At 39.7% G+C, this 21,922-nt stretch overlaps 1 protein-coding gene across 5 annotated transcripts in view; it reads right to left on the bottom strand.

Moving 5' to 3' along the window:
- The window catches only part of PLEKHB2 (pleckstrin homology domain containing B2), a 61,154-nt gene that overhangs the window by 13,266 nt on the left and 25,966 nt on the right, over positions 1-21,922 (bottom strand). For all 5 annotated transcript variants that reach the window (XM_026492917.4, XM_026492915.4, XM_048215726.2 and 2 more), the window contains 2 exons: positions 19,055-19,094; positions 17,359-17,448 (listed from right to left, as the gene is read on the bottom strand). In XM_026492917.4, the coding sequence (XP_026348702.2) occupies positions 17,359-17,448; positions 19,055-19,094 (130 nt within the window). The remainder of the gene's footprint in view (positions 1-17,358; positions 17,449-19,054; positions 19,095-21,922) is intronic.

Genomic DNA, 21,922 nt, shown 5'->3' with positions numbered 1-21,922 from the left:
ACTACAGACTATAGTTAGAGACGCAGAAGGGCACTATATTATTCTTAAGGGAAGTATTCAACAAGTGGATATGACAATTATAAATATATATGCCCCCAAGAGGGGAGCAGCAAGATACACAAGACAACTCTTAACCAGAATAAAGAGACATATAAATAAAAATACATTAATAGTAGGGGACCTCAACACTCCACTATCAGAAACAGACAGAACACCCTGGCAAACACTAAGCAAAGAATCAAAGGCTTTGAATGCCATACTTGACGAGTTGGACCTCATAGATATATATAGAACACTACACCCCAGAACCAAAGAATACTCATTCTATTCTAATGCCCATGGAACATTCTCAAGAATAGACCATGTTCTGGGACACAAAACAGGTCTCAACCGATACCAAAAGATTGAAATTATCCCCTGCATATTCTCAGACCACAACGCTCTGAAATTGGAACTCAACCACAAGGAAAAATTTGGAAGAAACTCAAACACTTGGAGACTAAGAACCATCCTGCTCAGGAATGACTCGATAAACCAGGAAATCAAAAATCAAATTAAACAATTTATGGAGACCAACGAGAATGAAAACACAATGGTCCAAAACCTATGGGATACTGCAAAGGCGGTCCTAAGGGGGAAATACATAGCCATCCAAGCCTCACTCAAAAGAATAGAAAAATCTAAAATGCAGTTTTTATATTCTCACCTCAAGAAGCTGGAACAGCAACAGAGGGACAGACCTAATCCACTCACGAGGAAGCAGTTGACCAAGATGAGAGCAGAAATCAATGAATTAGAAACCAGAAGCACAGTAGAGCAGATCAACAGGACTAGAAGCTGGTTCTTTGAGAGAATCAATAAAATTGACAGACCACTGGCAAGACTTATCCAAGAGAAGAGAGAAAGGACCCAGATTATTAAAATTATGAATGAAAAAGGAGAGGTCATGACCAACACCAATGAAATTGGAAGGATTATTAGAAACTATTATCAATAGCTATATGCCAAAAAACTAAGCAATCTGGAAGAGATGGAGGCCTTCCTGGGAACCTATAAACTACCAAGACTGAAACAGGAAGAAATTCATTTCTTAAACAGGCCAATTAATTATGAAGAGATTGAGTCAGTGATAAACAACCTTCCAAATAACAAAACTCCAGGCCCGGACGGTTTTCCTGGGGAATCCTACCAAACATTCAAAGAAGAAATAATACCTATTCTCCTAAAGCTATTTCAAAAAATAGAAACAGAAGGAACGCTACCAAACTCATTCTATGAGGCCAATATTACCTCGATCCCCAAACCAGGCAAAGACCCCCTCAAAAAGGAGAATTACAGACCGATTTCCCTAATGAATATGGACGCCAAAATCCTCAACAAGATACTTGCTAATAGAATCCAACAGTACATTAAAAGGATTATCCATCATGACCAAGTGGGATTCACTGCTGGGATACAAGCCTGGTTCAACATTCGCAAATCAATCAGCGTGATACCTCATATCAACAAGAAAAGACTCAGGAACCATATGATCCTCTCAATTGATGCAGAAAAAGCATTTGACAAAATACAGCATCCTCTCCTGATTAAAACCCTTCAGAGTGTAGGAATAGAAGGTACATTTCTCAATCTCATAAAAGCCATCTATGAAAAGCCTACAGCAAATATTATTCTCAATGGGGAAAAGCTGGAAGCCTTTCCCTTAAGATCAGGAACACGACAAGGATGCCCAATCTCGCCACTATTATTCAACATCGTACTAGAAGTCCTGGCAACAGCAATCAGACAACAAAAAGGGAAAAAAGGTATCCAAATCGGCAAAGAAGAAGTCAAAATGTCTCTCTTCGCAGATGACATGATCCTCTATATGGAAAACCCAAAAGAAGCCACTCCCAAACTATTCGAAGTTATAGAGCAATTCAGTAATGTGGCGGGATACAAAATAAATGCTCAGAAATCAGTTGCATTTCTATACACGAATAACGAGACCGAAGAAAGAGAAATCAGGGAATCCATCCCATTTACAATAGCACCAAAAACCATACGTTACCTTGGAATTAACTTAACCAGAGACGTAAAGGACCTATATTCTTTTTTTTTTTTTTTTTAGGACCAATATTCTAGAAACTATAAATCACTCTTGAAAGACATTGAGGAAGACATAAAAAGATGGAAAGATATTCCATGCTCATGGATCGGAAGAATTAACATAGTTAAAATGTCCATGCTACCCAGAGCAATCTACACTTTCAATGCTATCCCGATCAAAATACCGAGGACATTTTTCAAAGAACTGGAACAAATAGTCCTTAAATTTGTATGGAAACAGAAAAGGCCCCGAATTGCCAAGGAACTGTTGAAAAGGAAAAACAAAGCTGGGGGCATCACAATGCCGGATTTCGAGCTGTACTACAAAGCTGTGATCACAAAGACAGCATGGTACTGGCACAAAAACAGACACATAGACCAATGGAACAGAATAGAGAGCCCAGAAATGGACCCTCAGCTCTTTGGGCAACTAATATTTGATAAAGCAGGAAAAAACATCCGGTGGGAAAAAGACAGTCTCTTCAATAAATGGTGCTGGGAAAATTGGACAGCTACATGCAAAAGAATGAAACTTGACCACTATCTCACACCATACACAAAAATAAACTCCAAATGGATGAAAGACCTCGATGTGAGACAGGAATCCATCAAAATTCTAGAGGAGAACATAGGCAGCAGCCTCTACGACATCGGCCAAAGCAACCTTTTTCATGACACATCCCCAAAGGCAAGAGAAACAAAAGATAAAATGAATTTATGGGACTTCATCAAGATTAAAAGTTTCTGCACAGCCAAGGAAACAGTCCGAAAAACTAAGAGGCAGCCCACGGAATGGGAGAAGATATTTGCAAATGACACTACAGATAAAGGACTGGTATCCAAGATCTACAAAGAACTTCTCAAACTCAACACACGAGAAACAAATAAACAAATCAAAAAATGGACAGAAGATATGAACAGACACTTTTCCAATGAAGACATACAAATGGCTAACAGACACATGAAAAAAATGTTCAAAATCATTAGCCATCAAGGAAATTCAAATCAAAACCACACTGAGATACCACCTTACGCCAGTTAGAATGGCAAAAATAGACAAGGCAAGAAACAACAATTGTTGGAGAGGATGTGGAGAAAGGGGATCCCTCCTACATTGTTGGTGGGAATGCAAGTTGGTACAGCCACTCTGGAAAACAGTGTGGAGGTCCCTTGAAAAGTTAAAAATTGAGCTACCTATGATCCAGCCGTTGCACTACTGGGTGTTTACCCCAAAGATACAGACATAGTGAAGAGAAGGGCCATATGCACCCCAATGTTCATAGCAGCAACGTCCACAATAGCTAAATCGTGAAAGGAGCTGAGATGCCCTTCAACAGATGACTGGATTAAGAAGTTGTGGTCCATATATACAATGGAATATTACTCAGCTATCAGAAAGAACGAATTCTCAACATTTGCTGCAACATGGACGGCACTGGAGGAGATAATGCTAAGTGAAATAAGTCAAGCAGAGAAAGACAACTATCATATGATTTCTCTCATCTATGGAACATAAGAACTAGGAAGATTGGTAGGGGAAAAAAGGGATAAAGAAAGGGGGGGTAATCAGAAGGGGGAATGAAACATGAGAGACTATGGACTATGAGAAACAAACTGAGGGCCTCAGAGGGGAGGGGGGTGGGGGAATGGGATAGACCGGTGATGGGTAGTAAGGAGGGCATGTATTGCATGGGTACTGGGTGTTATACGCAACTAATGAATTATCGAACTTTACATGGGAAACCGGGGATGTACTCTATGGTGACTAACAGAATATAATAAAAAATCATTAATTAAAAATAAATAAATAAATAAAATCTTTAAAAGTGCTACTCCAGTGAACATACAAATGATAAGAAAGCAAAAACAGCCATATAGTTAATATGGAGAAAGTCTGAGTACTCTGGATAGAAAACCAAACCAGTCCAACACTCCCTTAAGCCAAAGCCTAATCCACAGAAAGGCCCGACTCACTTCAATCTGTGTGGGCTGAGAAAGGTAAAGAAGGCAGCCCAGAAGCAGAACCCCCTCTAGCAATTTTCAGCAGTTCTAGGAAGAATATGAAGGACTAGAGATGTTGCTGGATGGGAAGACCCTGAGGTCTGAGACCTCGGCAGGTGACTGGCAGTCTTTCAGCAGCACATGTCTGTGAATGGGTACTGCGAGAGGCAGTGGACCCACCTTCGCTGACCAAGTGAATGACTACTATATTCTGGGAAATCTGGAGACAAAAGGCCCAGCCTTCTTTACAAGCTCACAGGTTGTGGTGGGGGGCGGGGGAGAAGGACAGATATGCTTACAGACAATTACAATTGTTGTTGTTATGTGACAAGTACTATATGGCACAAGGGAGAACAGGTTGCTGCTGTCAGACAAATACCTGCATAGTTTAAACCTGTCATCTTAATAAAAGCAGAACACAGAAGTTAAGCTTCTGGAAGACAGCAAAGATGTAGATGTTCCCTATTCTTCCCTTTCAGCTAAGTACAACTGAAAACCCTGAACACAATATATAAAACAAACTTAAGGAGACTCTGAAAATGGCAAGAAGGTGGCGGACTGGCTAGGGACCTCAAGACCCTACGGACAGATGATGAGCTCCCTGGGTTCCTTTTTGCCTCCTATATCCTCAACTAGCTAAAGGAGAAGACAGGAACCAGTAAGTACAGACAAAAAGGCCCCAAGAAAAGTCTGCTCTCTCTACCCAAAAACCCTTGGGAGGAAAGGGGCAATCTGGCAAGACAGACCATTTTCAGGCAGTACCTACTCTACTCCAGTCCAACACTACAGAAATAACTGTGGCCCCACCCCAACTCCCACCAGCAAGGCCAAGTGTAGAGAGGAACTTCCATGTTTGGCAGGCTGTAATAAGGCACCACCCCTCCACCCCTGTCGCAAGTTGTGTCAGAGAAGACCAAGTAGGGAGTTGAGAATTTCATTCCTGCCAGATGGAGACCATATAAGGAGCCAGAACTCCCACCTCTGTCCAGCACAAACCAGGTGCCCCTCCCAGACCTGTGAGATGCAACCAGCAGAGACCTAGTGGAAAGCAAGTACTCATCAGTAACCACAGTATCAGTGGAAGCTAGTGGGGAGCAGTAAAGAGGACCCCTCCAATTCCCACATAGGCTGGTTTCAGCAGAGACCTGGAGGAGAGCCTAAATTCTCAACCCTCTTGACAAGGAGGTGACAAGAAACCTACCCCCTGGAAGTTTGGCTCAGTCAAGAACCTGCCCTTGCATCCCTACACGGCAGCAACACAGTAACCCCCTCTTCACCCACAAGAATAGCATTGGGAGGAAGTACAGTAAAATACAAGATTTAAGTAAGATTCAGTCTCATAACACTTAAAATGTCCAGGTTTTGATGAAAAATCATTTGTCATATCAAGAATCAGGAAGATCTCAGGGGCGCCTGAGTGGCTCAGCTGGTTAAGTGTCTGCCGTTGACTCAGTCCTGGCCCCAGGGTCCTTGGGATGGAGTCATGCATCAGGCTCCCTGCTCAGCAGGGAGTCTGCTTCTCCCTCTGCCTCTGCCCCTCCCCTCTGCTCGTGCTCTCTCTTTCTAAAATAAAATCTTTTAAAAATAATAATGATTTTAAAAAATAGAAAAAAAGAATCAGGAAGATCTCAAAATGAATAAAACAACAAAAGAGACCAATACCAAGATGATAAAGATGTTGTAATTATCTAGAAAGGTTTTTTGTTTTGTTTCTTTAAAGATTTTCTCTATTTATTTGAGAGAGAGAGAGAGAGAGAGCAAAAGGAAGCATGAGCAGGGGAGGGGCAGAGCGAGAAGCAGGTTCCCTGATGAGCAGGGAGCCTGACGCGGGGCTCAATCCCAGGACCCCAGGATCATGACCTGAGCCAAAGGCAGACGCTTAACTGACTGAGTCACCCAGGCGCCCCTCTAGAAAGGTTTTTAAAGCAGGTACCACAAAAATATTTCAAGGAGCAATTATGAACATGTCTGAAATACATCAAAAAAAGTCCACAGAAACAGAAAATTTCAGGAAAAAACAATGTAAAGATATATACACATATTTATATATTTTCAAGATACAAAAAAATAAAATGAAAATTTTAGAAAAAAATTATATAAAAAAATACAATGAATGAGCTTAATAACACAACAGAGATGACAGAGAAAAAGAATCAGTTAACAGGAGTATAATTTGGAGAGAAAATAGACTGATGAAAAGAAAATGAAAAAATCTGAGACATGTAGGATATCTAACATCCATGTCATCAGCTTCAAAAGAGAAAGGGGGTAGGCCTGAAAATGCATTCCAGAAATAATGGCCTAAATTTTCACAAACTTAGCAAGAAACATAAACCTACATATTCGAGAAATTGAACCAAACAAGAATAAACCCCCCAAAATCCATACCAAAACACATTATAGTCAAACTTCTCAAAACTAAGGACAAAGAAGGCAGCTAGAAACAACCAATGCACAATGTACATGGGGGGAAATTTAAATGATAGCAGATTTGTCCTCAGAAACCATGAAGGCCAAAGGAAATAGCACAAACCTGCCAAATGTTCAAAGAAATATCAACTCAGAATTCTACACTAGTGAAAATATATTTCAGAAATGAAGACGAAATCAGGACATTCTCAGATGAAGGAAAACTGAGAATTAGTTGCCAGCTGATCTATACTAAGAGAATGGCAAAAGGAAGTTCACTAAACAAAAAGTAAACAATAGAAAAAGGAATCTTGAAATATCAGGAGGTAAAAAATATGGTCAGAGCAGAAATACAAGTAACTATAACAGACTTTTCTTCACATCTTGACTTTTCTAACAAGTCTGACAGCTAAAGCAAAATTTCTAACACCATCTAATGTGGTCTTCATATATAAAAGAAATGTGAACACTTGACTTTGAAAAGTATGTATATATGAATAACATAATAACTAGAGCAACCACTAAAAAAGAAATACAAAGAGATACACTCAAGAAACATTACAGATAAATCGAAATGCAATTTTTGGGACACCTGGGTGGCTCAGGTGGTTAAGTAAGCGTCCAACTCTTGGTTTGGGCCAGGTCATGACCTCAGGGTTGTGAGATTGAACCCCACGTTGGCTCTGCTCTCTGCAGAGTCTGCTTTGGATTCTTTCTCTCCGTCTGCCCCTCCCCCTACACACACAGTCTCTCTTCTCCTCTAAAATAAATGAATCGTTTTTAAAAAATGCAATTTTAAAATATGTTCAAATAACTCACAAAAAAGCTTCAGTAAAAGAACACAGAGAAATTAAAAAAAAAAAAACAGAACCAAAGGAAACTAAAAAAAAAAAAAAAAAAAAAAAGGCATACTTAAACCTATCACAAGAATAGACTCTGAGTTAAGATGGCGGAGGAGTAGGGGACCCCTTTTTCAGCCGTTCCCCTGAGTCGAGCTGGATAGGTACCAGACCAGCCTAAATAACCACGGAATCAGCCTGAGACGCAGGATGATGCATCTGGATCTCTACAAATGAACATCTCCAGCGCTGAGTATTGAGGTACGAAGAGGGGAGCTGTAAAGCATGCACAGATATCGGAAGATAAACGGAAGGGGGAGGGAGCCGCCACGTTTGGGCGCCGGGAAGCGGCAGCCACCTGCACGGGGGAGCAGGCGGACTCACAGAGGGCACCCGCGAGAGAGCGGACTGAGACCGGTGAGCCGTGAAAGCGCGCCACCAGGCATCTCCCGGAACACCGGAATCCCGGTGTGCTCACGGGATCCAGACTGAGACCGGGAGCTCCCGGAGCGCGCGGGGCGGCTGGCGGCTGGCGGGCCACCTGCACGGGGGAGCGGGCGGACTCGCGGTCGGCACCCGCGAAACAGCAGACTGAGACCCTGAACCAGGTGCGCGCGCCACCAGCCTTCTCACGAAAATCCGGAATCGAGGTGTGCTCACCGGGCATAGACTGAGACCGGGAGACCCAGGAGCGTGCGGGGCGGGGGGCGGCTGGCTGCTGGCGGCATTAGAAACACAAAGGACAGAGACGCGCCAGCCCTGGAAGTGAGGGCAGGGACGCCGGGTTGGTGCGCGAATCCCGGGACGCTGCAGGGTTGAGCAGCACCAACAGTAAGAGTTAAAGTGGCCAGAACATCAGTGGAGAACGGGCCGCAATCCCTCCGTTCTGTGACAATGCAGCCTCTGCTGCTCTGACTCTCAGAAGAGGCATAGCCGGCTGCCAGGGAAAGCCGCCAGAGAACAAAAGCCTGGAAATACCGGCTCAGAGAGTGCCCATCCCCATCCTCCCTCGCAGGGGACACGGAGACTCTAACCAAACAGGGTTGCCTGAGTATCGGCGCGGCAGGCCCCTCCCCCAGAACACAGAAGGCAGGCTGAAAAATCAAGAAGCCCACAAACCGAGGCGCCTGGGTGGCGCAGTCATTGAGCGCCTGTCTCTGGCTTAGGGCGTGATCCCAGCGTTCCGGAAAGGAGTCCCTCATCGGGCTCCTCCGTTGGGAGCCTGCTTCTTCCTCTCTCACTCCCCTGCTTCTGTTCCGCTCTTGCTGACTGTCAGTCTCCCTCTCTCAGATAAGTAAATAAATAAAATCTTTAAAGAAGAAGCCCACATCTCTAAGATCCCTATAAAACAAGGGGCACGGCCTGGGACCCAGTCAATAATTTGGGCTCTGGACAACCCCGCAACCTCTCCTCATCAGAATGACAAGAAGGAGAAGCCCCCCCCAGCAAAGAAAAGACAGTGAGTCTGTGGCCTCTGCCACAGAAGTAACGGATATGGATGTAACCAAATTATCAGAAATGGAATTCAGAGTAACAATGGTCAAGATAATGAGTAGACTTGAAAAAAGTATTAAGGAAAATGTTACTGAGAATATAGAATCCCTAAGGGCGGAAATGAGAGCGAATTTGACAGAAATTAAAAATTCTATGAGCCAAATGCAGGCAAAACTAGAGGCTCTGACGGCCAGGGTCACCGAAGCAGAGAAAAGGGTTAGTGAATTGGAGGATGGGTTAATAGAGGAAAAAATAAAAATAGAAGATGGTCTTAAAAAAATCCACGCCCACGAATGTTGGCTACGGGAGATTACTGACTCAACGAAACGATCCAATGTTAGAATCATTGGCATCCCCGAGGGGGTGGAGAAAAACAGAGGTCTAGAAGAGATATTTGAACAAATTGTAGCTGAAAACTTCCCTAATCTAGCAAGGGAAACAAAAATTCGTGTCCAAGAGACAGAGAGGACCCCTCCCAAGCTCAACCATGACAGACCTACACCACGTCACGTCATAGTGCATTTCGCAAATATTAGATCCAAGGATACAGTATTGAAAGTGGCCAGGGCAAAGAAATTTCTCACGTACCAAGGCAAAGTCATCAGAATTACGTCAGACCTGTCTACACAGACCTGGAATGAGAGAAAGGGTTGGGGGAGCATTTTTAAAGCTCTTTCAGAGAAAAACATGCAGCCAAGGATCCTTTATCCAGCAAGGCTGTCATTCAGAATTGATGGAGAAATAAAGACATTTCAGAATCGCCAGTCACTAACCAATTTCGTAACCACGAAACCAGCCCTACAGGAGATATTATGGGGGGTTCTATAAAAGTAAAAAGGCCCCAAGAGTGATACAGAACAGAAAGTCACAGCCAATACAAAGACTTTACTGACAACATGGCAGAATTAAAAGCATATCTCTCAGTACTCAGTCTTAATATTAATGGTTTAAATTCTTGCTTAAAACGCCACAGGGTTGCAGATTGGATAAAAAGAAATGACCCATCCATTTGCTGTCTACAAGAGACTCATTTCGAACCCAAAGATGCATTCAGACTGAAAGTAAGGGGATGGAGTACCATCTTTCACGCAAATGGACCTCAAAAGAAAGCTGGGGTAGCAATTCTCATATCAGATAAACTGGATTTTAAACTACAGACTATAGTTAGAGATGCAGAAGGGCACTATATTATTCTTAAAGGAAATATTCAACAAGTGGATATGACAATTATAAATATATATGCCCCCAAGAGGGGAGCAGCAAGATACACAAGACAACTCTTAACCAGAATAAAGAGACATATAAATAAAAATACATTAATAGTGAGGGACCTCAACACTCCAGTATCAGCAATAGACAGAACACCCTGGCAAACACTAAGCAAAGAATCAAAGGCTTTGAATGCCATACTCGACGAGTTGGACCTCATAGATATATATAGAACACTACACCCCAGAACCAAAGAATACTCATTCTATTCTAATGCCCATGGAACATTCTCAAGAATAGACCATGTTCTGGGACACAAAACAGGTCTCAACCGATACCAAAACATTGAAATTATCCCCTGCATATTCTCAGACCACAACGCTCTGAAATTGGAACTCAACCACAAGGAAAAATTTGGAAGAAACTCAAACACTTGGAGACTAAGAACCATCCTGCTCAGGAATGACTCGATAAACCAGGAAATCAAAAATCAAATTAAACAATTTATGGAGACCAATGAGAATGAAAATACAACAGTTCAAAACCTATGGGATACTGCAAAGGCAGTCCTAAGGGGGAAATACATAGCCATCCAAGCCTCACTCAAAAGAATAGAAAAATCTAAAATGCAGTTTTTATATTCTCACCTCAAGAAGCTGGAACAGCAACAGAGGGACAGGCCTAATCCACGCACGAGGAAGCAGTTGACCAAAATTAGAGCTGAAATCAATCAAGCAGAAACCAGAAGTACAGTAGAGCAGATCAACAGGACTAGAAGCTGGTTCTTGGAGAGAATCAATAAAATTGACAGACCACTAGCAAGACTTATCCAAAAGAAAAGAGAAAGGACCCAGATTATTAAAATTATGAATGAAAAAGGAGAGGTCACGACAAGCGCCATTGAAATTGGAAGGATTATTAGAAGTTTTTATCAACAGCTATATGCCAATAAACTAAGCAATCTGGAAGAGATGGAATCCTTCCTGGAAACCTATAAACTACCAAGATTGAAACAGGAAGAAATTGATTTCTTAAACAGGCCAATTAATTATGAAGATATTGAGTCAGTGATAAACAACCTTCCAAATAACAAAACTCCAGGCCCGGACGGTTTTCCTGGGGAATTCTACCAAACATTCAAAGAAGAAATAATACCTATTCTCCTAAAGCTATTTCAAAAAATAGAAACAGAAGGAAAGCTACCAAACTCATTCTATGAGGCCAATATTACCTTGATCCCCAAACCAGGCAAAGACCCCCTCAAAAAGGAGAATTACAGACCGATTTCCCTAATGAATATGGACGCCAAAATCCTCAACAAGATACTTGCTAATAGAATCCAACAGTTCATTAAAAGGATTATTCACCACGATCAAGTGGGATTCATACCTGGGATGCAAGCGTGGTTCAATATTCGCAAATCAATCAGCATGATACATCATATCAACAAGAAAAGACTCAGGAACCATATGATCCTCTCAATCGATGCCGAAAAAGCATTTGACAAAATACAGCATCCTTTCCTGATTAAAACCCTTCAGAGTGTAGGAATAGAAGGTACATTTCTCAATCTCATAAAAGCCATCTATGAAAAGCCTACTGCAAATATTATTCTCAATGGGGAAAAGCTGGAAGCCTTTCCCTTAAGATCAGGAACACGACAAGGATGCCCACTCTCGCAACTATTATTCAACATAGTACTAGAAGTCCTTGCAACAGCAATCAGACGACAAAAAGGGATCAAAGGTATTCAAATCGGCAAAGAGGAAGTCAAAATGTCTCTCTTTGCAGATGACATGCTACTCTATTTGGAAAACCCAAAAGAAGCCACTCCCAAACTATTAGAAGTTATAGAGCAATTCAGTAACGTGACGGGATACAAAATCAATGCTCAGAAATCAGTTGCATTCCTGTACACGAATAACGAGAACGAAGAAAGAGAAATTAGGGAATCCATCCCATTTACAATAGCACCAAAAACCATACGTTACCTTGGAATTAACTTAACCAGAGACGTAAAGGACCTTTATTCTAGAAACTATAAATCACTCTTAAAAGACATTGAGGAAGACATAAAAAGATGGAAAGATATTCCATGCTCATGGATCGAAAGAATTAACATAGTTAAAATGTCCATGCTACCCAGAGCAATCTACACTTTCAATGCTATCCCGATCAAAATACCGAGAACGTTTTTCAAAGAACTGGAACAAATAGTCCTTAAATTTGTATGGAAACAGAAAAGACCCCGAATCTCCAAGGAACTGTTGAAAAGGAAAAACAAAGCTGGGGGCATCACAATGCCGGATTTCGAGCTGTACTACAAAGCTGTGATCACAAAGACAGCATGGTACTGGCACAAAAACAGACACATAGACCAATGGAACAGAATAGAGAGCCCAGAAATGGACCCTCAGCTCTTTGGGCAACTAATATTTGATAAAGCAGGAAAAAACATCCGGTGGGAAAAAGACAGTCTCTTCAATAAATGGTGCTGGGAAAATTGGGACAGCTACATGCAAAAGAATGAAACTTGACCACTATCTCACACCATACACAAAAATAAACTCCAAATGGATGAAAGACCTCGATGTGAGACAGGAATCCATCAAAATTCTAGAGGAGAACATAGGCAGCAGCCTCTACGACATCGGCCAAAGCAACCTTTTTCATGATACATCCCCAAAGGCAAGAGAAACAAAAGATAAAATGAATTTATGGGACTTCATCAAGATTAAAAGTTTCTGCACAGCCAAGGAAACAGTCAGAAAAACTAAGAGGCAGCCCACGGAATGGGAGAAGATATTTGCAAATGGCACTACAGATAAAGGACTGGTATCCAAGATCTACAAAGAACTTCTCAAACTCAACACACGAGAAACAAATAAACAAATCAAAAAATGGGCAGAAGATATGAACAGACACTTTTCCAATGAAGACATACAAATGGCTAACAGACACATGAAAAAATGTTCAAAATCATTAGCCATCAAGGAAATTCAAATCAAAACCACACTGAGATACCACCTTACGCCAGTTAGAATGGCAAAAATAGACAAGGCAAGAAACAACAATTGTTGGAGAGGATGTGGAGAAAGGGGATCCCTCCTACATTGTTGGTGGGAATGCAAGTTGGTACAGCCACTCTGGAAAACAGTGTGGAGGTCCCTTAAAAAGTTAAAAATTGAGCTACCCTAGGATCCAGCCATTGCACTACTCGGTGTTTACCCTAAAGATACAGACGTAGTGAAGAGAAGGGCCATATGCACCCCAATGTTCATAGCAGCAATGTCCACAATAGCTAAATCGTGGAAGGAGCCGAGATGCCCCTCAACAGATGACTGGATTAAGAAGTTGTGGTCCATATATACAATGGAATATTACTCAGCTATCAGAAAGAACGAGTTCTCAACATTTGCTACGACATGGACGGCACTGGAGGAGATAATGCTAAGTGAAATAAGTCAAGCAGAGAAAGACAACTATCATATGATTTCTCTCATCCCTGGAACATAAGAACTAGAATGATCAGTAGGGGAAGAAAGGGATAAAGAAAGGGGGGGTAATCGGAAGGGGGAATGAAACATGAGAGACTATGGACTATGAGAAACAAACTGAGGGCTACAGAGCGGAGGGGGGTGGGGGAATGGGATAGGCCGGTGATGGGTAGTAAGGAGGGCACATATTGCATGGTGCACTGGGTGTTATACACAACTAATGAATCATCGAGCCTTACATCGAAAACCGGGGATGTGCTGGATGATGACTAACATAATATAAGAAAAAATCATTATAAAAAAAATAAATAAACCTATCACAAACTACATTAAATGTAAATGGTCTAACTATACTAATTACAAGATAGAGGTTTGTCAGATGTACAGGGGGAGATGACCCCATTATATACTGCCTATGAGAAACTCACTTCAAATGTAATGATATATGTAGCTTGAAAGAAAAGATTGGAAGATATACCATGCAAACAATAAAAAGTAAGCAGAAGTGGCTATATCAATATCAGACAGAGCAGACATCAAAAACAAAAGAAAATTACCAGAAACAAAAAGGGACATTACATTATAATACAGTTAATCCACCAAGAAAATATAAACAACAGAGTTGCACACATAAATTAGACAACTTATATGAAAAGGACCAATTCCTCAAAAAGTATAAATTACTACAACCCCCTCAATATGAAATAGAGAATAGTCCTATAACTATTAAGAAAATAGAATTTGTAATCAAAAATATCCCAAAAAGAAATCTTCAGGCCCAGACTGTTTCATTGGAGATTTCTACCAAATATTTAAGAAGGATTAACACCAATTCTATATAATCTCTTCTAGAAAACTCATTCTGTAAGGCCAGTATTACCTGATACCAAAATAACAGTACAAAAAAAAACTACAGACCAATATCTTTCATGGATATAGATGCAAAAATTTTTAACAATATTAACAAACAGAATTCAGCAATAAATGAAAAGAACTATACTCCCCAACTACGTGAAGTTTATTCCAGGGATGCAAGGTTAGTTCAATATTTGAAAATCAATCAGTATGATCCACCATATTAGCAGGTTAAAAAAAAAAAATCACATGACCATATCAATTGATGCAGAAAAGTATTTGACAAAATTCAACACCTATTCATGATAAAAAAAAAAAAAAACTGCCAGAAAACTAGAAATGGAGTGAACTTCCTCAATTTATTATAGAACATCTTCAAAAACCTATAGCTAGCTTCATACATAATGCATTCCCCCTAAAATCAGGAATAAGGCAAGGATGCCTGCTCTTACCACACTATTCAACATAATATTAGAAATTCCAACCTGGGCAAGGAAATAGAAGGCACAGAGACTGCAAAGGAAGAAGCAAAACTCTCCCTATTTGTAGATGACATGGTTGTCTATGTACTATATCCCAAAGAAGTACAAAAAAAATACTTCTAGAACCAATAAGTGAGCTTAGTAAGTTCACAAGCTACAAGACCAACAAACAAAAATCAATAAATTTGGGGAAACTGACATTTAAAATACAATACCACAGACAAAGATTCAAAAAAAAAAAAGAGAAATAACAGTAAATCTAACAAAACATGTACAAGATTTTTATACTGAAACTGCAAAATGCTGGTGGAAAAATCAAAGAGCATCTAAATAGACAGTCCATTCACTAACTGGAAAACTCGACCTAATAAAGATGTCAACTCTCCCCCAATAAAACTGATACATAAGTTTAAAACAATTTCTATCAAAATCTATTAAGACTTTGTTGTAGATTTAGACACTTCATATGGAAAGGAAATGGAACCAGAACAGTTAAGGGAATTCTGAAAAGGAAGAATAAAGTAGGGGCTCAGTCTATCCAATCTCAAGACTTTTTATTCAGCTACAGTAACCAAGTTTGTGTGGTGTCAGAGGAAGAAAAACACATAGATCAATGGGACTGAACAGAGAACTGAGGAACTGACACACACAAATACAGCCAACTGATTTTTAACAGAGATACAAAAGCAATTCCAGAAAGGACTAAAAGTCTTTTCAACAAATTGTAGTGGAACAATCAGACATCCAAAATGAACCTTAACTTAACCCGAACACCTTATGAAAAATTAATTCACAATGGAAAACACTTAAGTATAAATCCTGGGACTATAAAACTTTCGAAAATAGCACTGGAGAAAACCTTAGGAAACCTGGTCTGGTGAAGTGTGAAACACGACAACAAAAGCATGGACCATAAAAACTGAGAAACTGGACTGCATGAAAATTACAACTGTGAAAGGCATTGTTAAGAGAATAAAAATACATGCTACAAAACACATATCTGACAAAGGGTTCCTATTTCAAACATATATATAAGAACTTCAAAACTCAATGTTAAAAAAATAATACAATTAGAAAACAAGCAAAAGACAAGAGGTGACATTTTACTGAACAGGATATATGATGGCAAATAAGCACATAAAAAATGACAACATCATTACCTATTAGGGAAACACAAATTAAGACCAGAATGAAATATCACTACACACCTGTTAGAACAGCTAAAATTAAAAAAAAAAAAAAGTGATACCACTTAATGCTGGGGAGGATGCAGAGAAACTGGATTACTCATCAGTGAAATGGCAGAGTCATTCTGGAAAGCAGTTTGTTAGCTTTTTAAAAAACTAACCATGCATTTACCATACGCTTTTCAAAAAACTAACCATGTATCTACCATACAATAGACCCAGCAATTCTATTTTGGAGCATTTTTTTCCAGAGAAATAAAACCTTATGTTTGCACAAAAACCTGTACATGATGAGTGTTCACAGTGGGCTTATTGGTAATAGAACTCTGAAACAACCCCAACAGATAAATGCCCCTCAATACTTAATGGGGTACACATGCAACAAGCTCAATGGTTCTCAAGGGCACTGTGCTAAGCGAAAAATACCAAACTCAAAAAGATCACATGCTGCATGACTCAATTTATATAACACTGTGGAAATGACAAAATTATATAGACAGAGAATAAATCAGTGGTTAACAGGAGTCAGGAAAAGGGAAGGAAGATGGGACCATGTAAGGGTGTAGAAGGAAGATTTTGTGAATAGTTTTATATCTTGACTGAGGGGCTAATTACACAAATCTACACATATGATAAAAAGATACAAAACCAGAATAAACACTGTACCAATTTCAAATTTCTTGTTTTGATTTTATCTAACATGTAACAACTGGAGAGCTGGGTGAAGAGGACATGAGATCTCTACGTATTATTTTTGCAACTTCCTATAAATCTATAATTATTTCAAAATTAAAAGTTAAACAAAACAAAACAAATCAGAAGTACCTCTGACAACAGAGACATCTATATGTAGCACTCAACACTTGGCACTTCTAACTAGGAGATACCTCCCAAGGTATTTGGTATGTGATTTCTTAAGGTTTTGTTTTTTCAAAATAAAAGCAGCATTTTTTCTGATTATAAAGAGAATTCAAGTATTTGAATTCTCATTCATTAACTAATTCATTAAGTATAAAACATAAATCATCAATATCATATTACCAAAGCAACTGTCATTAACATGAATCATTTTCAGGTCTATCTTTAAAACAAAATGTGAACATGAAGATTATAAATTTTATGAAAGAAAACAATAATCTGTTTTTTAAAAAAGTGTAAAGAAGAAAAGGGTTGAGTACGTTTCTAATTTCTCTCATAGTGGCTCAAGGTTCTTTTTTATTTTTTAAAAAGGACAGGAGCACAGAGACCCCAACCTCCCCTTCACTTGGATTCTCAAACCCTAAGATTTGCTTCCTACCTCAGGAGTTGGTGCAGCATAGGCTGTGTAAGGAGGTGGGGAAGAAGCCACAGCTGTCTCATCATACAGGACTTCTGAGCCAACGTAAGCCTATGAGAGGAAAGAGAGAATGAAAGAGAGTTGTCACAAAGCAACTACAGGCTCTTGGGATTCTATGCATATATATCCTTTTTACTTAGCAAATTCTTAAAAATTAGAATGGCAAATAAAACAGCTCTGTGAGAAGCAATGAACAGGAGTATCTCCCCACCACACCCTTTCAACCCTGCATTCTGGTGTCCTTTGAATTAGGGCGGAGGAGGTCTCTTCAGCCATCTGCAGGAGGCAAGAACAGAGCCCTCACTGCCCAAGGAGACCACAGAGTTTCCCATCACCCAGGGCTTTTCAAAGATGTTGTACCACTCTCAACAATCCTTTTGTTAAATAAAAATCCTACAGTCTGAAACGTAGCAGAGACTGTTCTACAGACAGTCTATTTTTTTATTATAATAATATTTTTTTATATTATGTTAGTCACCATACTGGTTTTTGATGTAAAGTTCCATGATTCATTAGTTGCGTATAACACCCAGTGCACCATGCAATATGTGCCCTTCTTACTACCCATCACCAGCCTATCCCATTCCCCCACCCCCTCCCCTCTGAAGCCCTCAGTTTGTTTCTCAGAGTCCACAGTCTCTCGTGGTTCATTCCCCCTTCTGATTACCCCCCCTTTCTTTATCCCTTTCTTCTACCGACCTTCCTACTTCTTATGTTCCATAAATGAGTGAAACCATATAATTGTCCTTCTCTGCTTGACTTATTTCACTTAGCATTATCTCCTCCAGTGCCTATTTTTTGCATTAAAAAAAAATCCTTCATGAAATTACTTCCCAGTGGAAAAAAAAAATCAAGCACTCTTTAAAAAAAAAAATTTCATACAAAGAATCATCATAGAATCTTACCCCCAAGTATATGGATCATTAACACTAATTTCAGCCAAGATTTTTATGAAAGAAAAGGTAACTGCAGTTTCAGAGCAGGCTTAGGAGGAAGAGACTAACAGGAATAGGAAATAAAGACATTTGGATTTTAAGTCTTTTCTATTTTCTTTTCCCACCTGTACAAATTATCTTTTATAAGTTTCATCTACTTGTTTCTTTTCTTCCTACAGAAATTAAAGAAAAATAAAATCCCATCTGAAGAATAAAAATGCTGACTGCAGAAGCTGAGTGAAGAAGTTGCCTTGATTCTCTGACAGAAATAAGCACGGCATTATGAGCCCCTACAAATGGGGTTTAACTGTCTCAGTGACCTCAGAATCAGAACTAGAACTAGAATCAAGTAATCAACAAAAATGCTTGTTTCACAAAGCTGAGATGCTATGCACAGAAAGGACTCCGTGGTCCTTTGAGCCATCCCTGTTTATCAAAGAACTCAAAGTGTTGGAAAACTTTCTGAGATACAGACATTTCTGGAAGGTAACACTGGTACAAGCGTTGCCTATATTCAGAGAGCTCCTCCAGCCTTAAAAGGTTTGGCAAAATCTGGCTTGCTCTCATATCAGTGAAAGGTGTCCCGCCCAGCTATGACTACTCAGCCATGGCTGGATGGCCAAGAGACCCATCCCCATTTCCCTTTCCTAATCCCCTACCCTCTCATTTGTTACAGCAAAACTAGGTGAAAACATTACCGGTGACTGCCTTTAGAAACTTACTGTGTTTGTCCTGGAATCCTGGAGTGTAAATTTCCAGGCCCTGGAGAAAAGAAAAAGGGATGTTTTATTTAAGGCAATACAACATCTATTTCAATGATTCTCAAACCTGTGTTGGCATCAAAATTTCTGAAAAAGCTTGTTTCAAGAACAGGTCTTCAGCCCTTACCCCAAGACCCATTTAATCAAAGCATTTGAAACATGCTCAAGAAATACATAATATGCAAAAAATATATATCTGCGGTACATATCCTATAAAATATTTATTTTTACTATTATGTTATGTTAGTCACCATACATCATTAGTTCTTGATGTACTGTTCCATGATTCATTGTTTGCACATAACACCAGTGCTCCATGCAATACGTGCCCTCCTTAATACCCATCACTGGCTAGCCCATCCCCCCACTCTCCTCCCCTCTAAAACCCTCAGTTTGTTTCCTGGAGTCCATAGTCTCTCATGGTTCATCTCCCCCCATTTCTCCCCTATATAATATTTAAAGCATATCTATTACTATACAATTTTTGCTTTACTCTTTAGTAGGTATAAAATGCACCATGTTTACTACACTGCACCTTGGTTTATCAATTCATTTCACACACACAGATCTACTGCTTGTTTTTTAATGACTACATAATGTTCCATGATGTGAGATTTAGATTGTCATCAATCTTTTTGTGACTGAAAATAATGCTGGTATTTTTTGCCAGTTTGAGAAACTGACATATAACACGTAAGTTTAAGGTATATAATGTGCTGATCAGATATATATATATATCTATCTCTCAAAATGATTATCACAGTAAGATTAATACCTTCATTCCCTCACATAACTGCTTTTTTATTTTTTCTGGTGATAACATTTAAAATCTACTCCCTTAACTTGTTCAAGTATATAATAAAGTATTTGTTAATTATAATCACCATACTATATAACCAGATGCCCAGAACTTATTCATCACATAGTTGAAAGTTTTTACCCTTCAACCAACATCTCCTGATTTCCCCCAACCACCAGCCCTGGGCAACCACCAGCCCTGGGCAACCGCCATTCATTCTACTATCTATTTCTAGGAATTTGGCTATTTTAGATTCTACCCGTAAGTGAGAACACATAATATTTGTCTTTCTCTGTTTGGCTTATTTCACTTAGCACAAGGCCCTCAAGATCCATCCATGATGTTGCAAAAATGAGGATTTCCTTCTTTTTTTTTCATGACTGAATAATATTGTGTGTGTGTCACATTTTCTTTATCCATTCATCCATTAACAACTGCTTAGGTTGTTCCATGTTTTGGAGACTGTGAATAACGCTGCATTGAACATAGGGTGCAAATATCTCCTCAAGATAATGATTTCATTTCCTTCAAGACACACATATATCCAGAGAGGGATTGCTAGATCATATGGTGATTCTACTTTCAGTTTTTTGAGGAACCACCATAATACATCCATAGTGGCTTGTACCAATTTATATTGCTGCCAACAATGCACAGGGTTCCCTTATCTCTACATCCCCACCAACACTTATCTTTTGTCTTTTTGGTTAACAGCCATTCTAGGAGGTGTGAAATAATCTCATTATGATTTTGATTTCCATCCCTGGTGATTAGTAATGCTGAGCATCTTTTCCTTTTGGCCATTTGTATATCTTTGGGAAAATATCTATTCAAGTCCTCTGCCCATTTAAAATAAAACTGGGATTTTTGCTATGAAGTTGTACAAGCTCCTTATATATTTTGGATACTAACCCCTTATCATGTAGATGGTTTACAAATATTTTCTTCCAGGGGCACCTGGGTGGCTCAGTCAGTTCGGGTCCTGGGGTTGAGCCCCGCGTCGAGCTCCCTGCTCAGCGGGGAGTCTACTTCTCCCTCTCCCTCTGCCCCTCCCCACCACTCATGCTCTCTCTCTCTCTCTCTCAGATAAATAAAATCTTTAAAAAATTTTTTTCTCCCATTCCATAGTATGCCTTTTCATTTTTCTGATTGTTTCTTTTGCTGTGCAGAAGCTTTACAATTTGATGTGATCCCATGTGTTTATTTTTGCCTTTGCTGCTTCCGATTTTGGTGTCATATCCAAAAAAATCACTGCCAAGACCAATGTTAAAGAGCTTTTCCCCGAAACAACCACTTTCTTACACCATACACAAAAATAAACTCAAAATGGATTAAGGACCTAAACATGAGACCTAAAACCAAAAAAAACCCTAAAAGAGAACACAGGCAGTAATTTCTCTGACATTGGCCATAGCAACTTCTTTCTTGATATATCTCCTGAGGCAAGGGAAACAAAAGTAAAAATAAACTATTGGGAGTACATCAAGGTAAAAAGCTTCCCTGAAACAAAGGAAACAACCAACAAAACTAAAAGACAACCTACTGAATGGGAGAAGATATTTGCAAATGGCGTATGTGATAAAGGTTAGTATCCAAAATATATAAAGAACTTATAAAACTCAACACGCAAAAAACAAATAATCCAATTAAAATAGGGCAGAAGTGGGGCACCTGGGTGGCTCAGTCGGTTAAGCATCTGCCTTCAGCTCAGGTCATGATCCCAGGGTCCTGGGATCGAGCCCCACATTGGGCTCCCTGCTCAGAAGGGAGTCTGCTTCTCTCTCTGCCTCTGCCTGCTGCTCCCCCTGCTCATGCTCTAATAAATAAAATCTTTAAAAAAAAATTTTTTTTTAAAATAGGGCAGAAGACATGAGCAGACATTTCTCCAAGGAGACATCCAGATGGCCAACAGACACATGAAAAGATGCTCAACATCACTCATCATCAGGGAAATGCAAATCAAAACCTCAATGAGGTATCACCTCATACCTGTCAGAATAGCTAAAATCAACAACACAAGAAACAAGTGT

Source organism: Ursus arctos, unplaced genomic scaffold, assembly GCF_023065955.2.
Source record: "Ursus arctos isolate Adak ecotype North America unplaced genomic scaffold, UrsArc2.0 scaffold_10, whole genome shotgun sequence".
Lineage (NCBI taxonomy): Eukaryota > Metazoa > Chordata > Mammalia > Carnivora > Ursidae > Ursus > Ursus arctos.
Note: the sequence above shows the minus strand (reverse complement) of the source record. Positions and strands in the feature narration are given on the sequence as shown.